General features: G+C 46.2%; 1 protein-coding gene across 1 annotated transcript in view; it reads left to right on the top strand.

Moving 5' to 3' along the window:
- Positions 1 to 1,550, top strand: part of supt5h (SPT5 homolog, DSIF elongation factor subunit) — a 36,809-nt gene extending 35,259 nt beyond the window's left edge. The window contains 3 exon segments of the mRNA XM_079551442.1: positions 786 to 901; positions 972 to 1,010; positions 1,408 to 1,550. Coding sequence (XP_079407568.1) covers positions 786 to 901; positions 972 to 996 — 141 coding nt within the window. The 3' untranslated portion in view covers positions 997 to 1,010; positions 1,408 to 1,550.
- Positions 1,551 to 6,665: the final 5,115 nt, after the last annotated feature.

The following is a 6,665-nucleotide window of genomic DNA, read 5'->3' as shown; positions in this document are numbered from 1 at the left end:
TGTATTTAAAAGAACTTATATCTGAGCAGCTTCCTGCTTGTAGCGACGCCGCGGTGTACTGATCTGCTCTGTGACCGGATCTACATTAGTTTGTTTACCTGCGGCCGCTTCACTACACGTGGAATTCACAAAGGAGCTTCTACAGATCAGATATGGCAACGTTTAATGCAGGCTACTAGCTACCATAGACATGCACTAGCACTAGCCTAGCACTAGCTTTAATGCAGGCTACTAGTTACCATAGACATGCACTAGCACTAGCCTAGCACTAGCTTTAATGCAGGCTACTAGTTACCATAGACATGCACTAGCACTAGCCTAACACTAGCTTTAATGCAGGCTACTAGTTACCATAGACATGCACTAGCACTAGCCTAGCACTAGCCTAGCACTAGCCTAGCACTAGCCTAGCACTAGCCTAGCACTAGCTTTAATGCAGGCCACTAGTTACCATAGTCATGCACTAGCACTAGCCTAGCACTAGCCTAGCACTAGCCTAACACCACTAAAGGACTGCGCTCTGGATAAGGAGGAAATGAGGCCCTAAGTGAAGAATCTCCTTTAAACGTTTAAGTTTCAGCTTCATGTAAAAACCAAATCTGTCCCAGACGTTATTGTTCACAGCGACACAAACCGGACACTTCCTGTTCCACGTCAGTAAAGCTCTGCTGAACTCTCTCCCTCCTCGTCAGTCACAGACGTTATTGTTCACAGCGACACAAACCGGACACTTCCTGTTCCACGTCAGTAAAGCTCTGCTGAACTCTCTCCCTCCTCGTCTCCAGGTGAAGGTGATCCTGGGGGAGGACCGTGAGGCCACAGGGATCCTCCTCAGTATCGACGGAGACGACGGCATCGTCCGCATGGAGCTGGACGACCAGCTGAAGATCCTCAACCTCAGGTCAGCCCCACAGCCCGGGGTTTAGTCCTTTCTCTGGGATCTCTGTCACTAACACGTGTGGTCTCGGCAGGTTCCTGGGTCGCCTGGAGCACTGAGGCGTCGCCGAGGGGTCACTGAGGCGTCGCCTGGAGGTCTGAGGCGTCACTGAGGCGTCGCCTGGAGCTCTGAGGCGTCGCCTGGAGGTCTGAGGCGTCAGCGAGGCGTCACTGAGGCGTCGCCTGGAGCTCTGAGGCGTCACCGAGGCGTCGCCTGGAGCTCTGAGGCGTCGCCTGGAGCTCTGAGGCGTCGCCTGGAGCTCTGAGGCGTCACTGAGGCGTCGCCTGGAGGTCTGAGGCGTCGCCTGGAGCTCTGAGGCGTCACTGAGGCGTCGCCTGGAGCTCTGAGGCGTCGCCTGGAGGTCTGAGGCGTCGCCTGGAGGTCTGAGGCGTCGCCTGGAGCTCTGAGGCGTCACTGAGGCGTCGCCTGGAGGTCTGAGGCGTCGCCTGGAGCTCTGAGGCGTCACTGAGGCGTCGCCTGGAGCTCTGAGGCGTCACCGAGGCGTCGCCATCACTTTTATTCATTTCCTTTGGTTTTTTCACTGTTTTTATGTCTTTGGTTTGAGCAGCTGTGAAACGACTGTATCATGTAATAAACTGTCCTCACTCGACTCGGCTTTAATCACTCTTTAGACCAGCATTTAAGCTAACTGTGGCTAACTGTGGCTAACAAGGGGCTAACTGTGGTTAACTGTGGCTAACGAGGGGCTAACTGTGGTTAACTGTGGCTAACTGTGGCTAACTGTGGCTAACGAGGGGCTAACTGTGGTTAACTGTGGTTAACGAGGGGCTAACTGTGGGTAACCAGGGGCTAACGAGGGGCTAACTGTGGCTAACGAGAGGCTAACTGTGGCTAACGAGAGGCTAACTGTGGCTAACGAGGGGCTAACTGTGGCTAACGAGGGGCTAACTGTGGCTAACGAGAGGCTAACTGTGGCTAACGAGGGGCTAACTGTGGCTAACGAGAGGCTAACTGTGGCTAACTGTGGCTAACGAGGGGGTAACTGTGGCTAACTGTGGCTAACGAGGGGCTAACTGTGGCTAACTGTGGCTAACTGTGGCTAACGAGGGGCCAACTGTGGCTAACGAGGGGCTAACTGTGGCTAACGAGGGGCCAACTGTGGCTAACGAGGGGCTAACTGTGGCTAACGAGGGGGTAACTGTGGCCAACTGTGGCTAACGAGGGGCCAACTGTGGCTAACTGTGGCTAACTGTGGCTAACGAGGGGCCAACTGTGGCTAACGAGGGGCCAACTGTGGCTAACTGTGGCTAACTGTGGCTAACGAGGGGCCAACTGTGGCTAACGAGGGGCCAACTGTGGCTAACTGTGGCTAACTAGGGGCTAACTGTGGCTAACTGTGGCTAACGAGGGGCCAACTGTGGCTAACTGTGGCTAACTGTGGCTAACTAGGGGCTAACTGTGGCTAACTAGGGGCTAACTGTGGCTAACTGTGGCTAACTAGGGGCTAACTGTGGCCAACTGTGGCTAACGAGGGGCCAACTGTGGCTAACTGTGGCTAACGAGGGGCCAACTGTGGCTAACGAGGGGCCAACTGTGGCTAACTAGGGGCTAACTGTGGCTAACTAGGGGCTAACTGTGGCTAACTAGGGGCCAACTGTGGCTAACTAGGGGCTAACTGTGGCTAACTGTGGCTAACGAGGGGCCAACTGTGGCTAACTAGGGGCTAACTGTGGCTAACTGTGGCTAACTAGGGGCTAACTGTGGCTAACGAGGGGCCAACTGTGGCTAACTGTGGCTAACTAGGGGCTAACTGTGGCTAACTAGGGGCTAACTGTGGCTAACGAGGGGCCAACTGTGGCTAACGAGGGGCTAACTGTGGCTAACTAGGGGCTAACTGTGGCTAACGAGGGGCCAACTGTGGCTAACTGTGGCTAACTAGGGGCTAACTGTGGCTAACTGTGGGTAACTGTGGCTAACGAGGGGCCAACTGTGGCTAACTGTGGCTAACTAGGGGCCAACTGTGGCTAACTGTGGCTAACGAGGGGCCAACTGTGGCTAACTGTGGCTAACTGTGGGTAACTGTGGGTAACTGTGGCTAACGAGGGGCCAACTGTGGCTAACGAGGGGCCAACTGTGGCTAACTGTGGCTAACGAGGGGCCAACTGTGGCTAACTGTGGCTAACGAGGGGCCAACTGTGGCTAACTGTGGCTAACGAGGGGCCAACTGTGGCTAACTGTGGCTAACGAGGGGCCAACTGTGGCTAACTGTGGCTAACGAGGGGCCAACTGTGGCTAACTGTGGCTAACGAGGGGCCAACTGTGGCTAACTGTGGCTAACGAGGGGCCAACTGTGGCTAACTGTGGCTAACTGTGGCTAACTAGGGGCTAACTGTGGCTAACTGTGGGTAACTGTGGTTAATGAGGGGCTAACTGTGGTTAATGAGGGGCTAACTGTGGGTAACTGTGGCTAACGAGGGGCCAACTGTGGCTAACTGTGGCTAACGAGGGGCCAACTGTGGCTAACGAGGGGCCAACTGTGGCTAACTGTGGCTAACTAGGGGCTAACTGTGGCTAACTGTGGGTAACTGTGGCTAACGAGGGGCCAACTGTGGCTAACTGTGGCTAACTAGGGGCTAACTGTGGCTAACTGTGGGTAACTGTGGTTAATGAGGGGCTAACTGTGGTTAATGAGGGGCTAACTGTGGTTAATGAGGGGCTAACTGTGGGTAACTGTGGGTAACTGTGGTTAATGAGGGGCTAACTGTGGTTAATGAGGGGCTAACTGTGGGTAACTGTGGGTAACTGTGGTTAATGAGGGGCTAACTGTGGCTAACGAGGGGCCAACTGTGGCTAACTGTGGCTAACTGTGGCTAACGAGGGGCTAACTGTGGGTAACTGTGGTTAATGAGGGGCTAACTGTGGCTAACTGTGGCTAACGAGGGGCTAACTGTGGCTAATGAGGGGCTAACTGTGGCTAACGAGGGGCCAACTGTGGCTAACTGTGGGTAACTGTGGTTAATGAGGGGCTAACTGTGGCTAACTGTGGCTAACGAGGGGCTAACTGTGGCTAATGAGGGGCTAACTGTGGCTAACGAGAGGCCAACAGTGGCTAACGAGAGGCTAACTGTGGCTAACGAGAGGCCAACAGTGGCTAACGAGAGGCTAACTGTGGGTAACTGTGGCTAACTGTGGCTAACGAGGGGCTAACGAGGGGCTAACTGTGGCTAACGAGATTAAACTCATAAAAACATTCTATAACATTAGCTAAAAATAATCAATTTCCCACAAGCCAAACTGCACTTCCTGATTCTGTCCACACGAAGCAGTAACTGGCGCTAGTTCAGAATCAGAAAACATTTTATTTGTGTTTATGTGAAGGGTTTGTTTCAGTGCAATGATGTGACATGAAACAGACTCAGATAATAACCACAGGGGCTGTTCAGGGAAAAAACGTTTATTTTTCTGATTCTAAAAAGTTGACAGTGTTGGTTCTCCTGGATCTGAGCGCAGTCGACCACATTATTCTTTTAAACAGCGTCCAGGGGGGGAGAGGGAAGAATGTTCTACAGATTTGAAATACAAAAAAACAACTTGACACTTTACACTTTATTTATGTGATAAATAACCGAACTCTAAAATACATGTTCGTAAAAGTGGATCCTCTGACTTTGGTTTGGTTCCATTTGATGAAATTAATGAGAAATTCCATTCTGTTGTTTTGAGGATGTGATTTCTGCCAAAGCACTGGAGACAAACTGTAACAAACCTGCTCCTCTGGTTTAGGTGATTCACCTCTGAACTCCCGCCTGAACCGAGAGGATCGTTTTCCTCACGTCATCAGAGTTTTTTTCATCATTTTTTTGTTGGATTTTCAACTCATTTTTGTAACTTTTGTTTTCATTTTTCCCCACATTTTGTGTCTTTTTTTTGGTCTTTTTTTATCAAATTTTTGTCACATTTTTTTATTTTTTCGTCATTTTTTGTCACATTTTTTGATCAATTTTTTTCATTTTTTTGGTCAAATTTTTGTCATTTTTTGTCACATTTTTTGTAATTTAAAAAAAAAAAATTAATCACACGTTTGTCACATTTTTGCCACTTTTTCATCCATTTCTCGTCACTTTTTTGTCCATTTTTTTTCAAATTTTTGTCACATTTTTGTCATTTTTTAGTAATTTTTTTTGTCAAATTGTCGTCATTTTTTAAATCAATTTTTTGTCTGTTTTGTCAAATTTTAATCACATTTGTGTCACTTTTTTGTCATTTATTCGTCCATTTTTTGTCACATTTTTTTTTGGGTCAAATTTTAATCACATTTTTGGTTTTTGTGTCAAATTTTGTCAATTTTTTGTCATTTTTTGTCACATTTTTTCATCAATTTTTCATCATTTTTTTGTCAAATTTTAATCACACTTGTGTCACATTTTTGCCACTTTTTCATCCATTTCTAGTCACTTTTTTGTCACATTTTGTCCATTTTTTTGCATTTTTCTGTCATTTTTTTGTCAAATTTTTGCCATTTTTTGGTCAAATTTTTGATCAATTTTTTGTCATTTTTTTGTCATTTTTTCGTCCATTTCTCGTCACTTTTTTGTCACATTTCCATCATTCGTTTTTTGTCGCTATTTTCTCACCTTTTTCCAGAAGCTTTTGGATTGGGGTAAAGCCAAACTGGAGAGAATGTGCTCGGTTCAGGCGGGGGGTAACGGGTTAATAAACCTCCACAGACACGTATGAGCTCCTCGGGTTTAGGTAAATCCTGCCGCTGCTGAAACGTGACGCACGTGTCTTTACGTAAACTAAAATCACTCATGACGCTGTTTCCGTCACGTGTGTAAAAAGAGAAAATGTTTTGTCAGAAGTGGGATTCGAACCCACGCCTCCAGGGGAGACTGCGACCTGAACGCAGCGCCTTAGACCGCTCGGCCATCCTGACACACACGCGCTGACGTGACGCATGACGTATTTAAAGAGATCCTGACACACACGCGCTGACGTGACGCATGACGTATTTAAAGAGACAGATCCACGAATACACGAAACACGGCGCAAAATATAAACGTGTTTACGTTTGATACGAACAGTTTCGAGCTCATTTTATCTTTTTATTGAGGTTTTGTTGAAAAAAAAATGAGTAAAAAAATCCTTACAGGAAATTGTTGGTAAAATGACTCAAATCTCCAGGGAATTTAACCCCTTAACTCCCACCTGAACCGAGCACGTTTTCTCCAGTTTGGCTTTACCCCAATCCAAAAGCTTCTGGAAAAAAGGTGAGAAAATAGCAACAAAACTGACGAAAACGAGGATGGAAATGTGACAAAAAAGTGATGAAAACATTGGCAAAAAAGTGACAAAAATGATAAAAATGTGACAAAAAAATGATAAAAATGTGACAAAAAATGACAAAAATGTGATAAAAATGTGACAAAAAAAATGATAAAAATGTGACAAAAAAATGATAAAAATGTGATAAAAATGTGACAAAAAAATGATAAAAATGTGACAAAAAAATGATAAAAATGTGACAAAAAAATGACAAAAAAAATGTCAAAAATGTGATAAAAATGTGATAAAAATGTGATAAAAATGTGACAAAAAAATGATAAAAATGTGATAAAAATGTGACAAAAAAAATGATAAAAATGTGACAAAAAAATGATAAAAATGTGATAAAAATGTGACAAAAAAATGATAAAAATGTGACAAAAAAATGATAAAAATGTGACAAAAAAATGACAAAAAAAATGTCAAAAATGTGATAAAAATG

Source organism: Gobius niger (assembly GCF_951799975.1).
Source record: "Gobius niger genome assembly, chromosome: 1".
Classification (NCBI taxonomy): domain Eukaryota; kingdom Metazoa; phylum Chordata; class Actinopteri; order Gobiiformes; family Gobiidae; genus Gobius; species Gobius niger.
The sequence above is the reverse complement of the archived record's forward strand: the minus strand, read 5'-3'. Positions and strand labels throughout refer to the sequence as shown.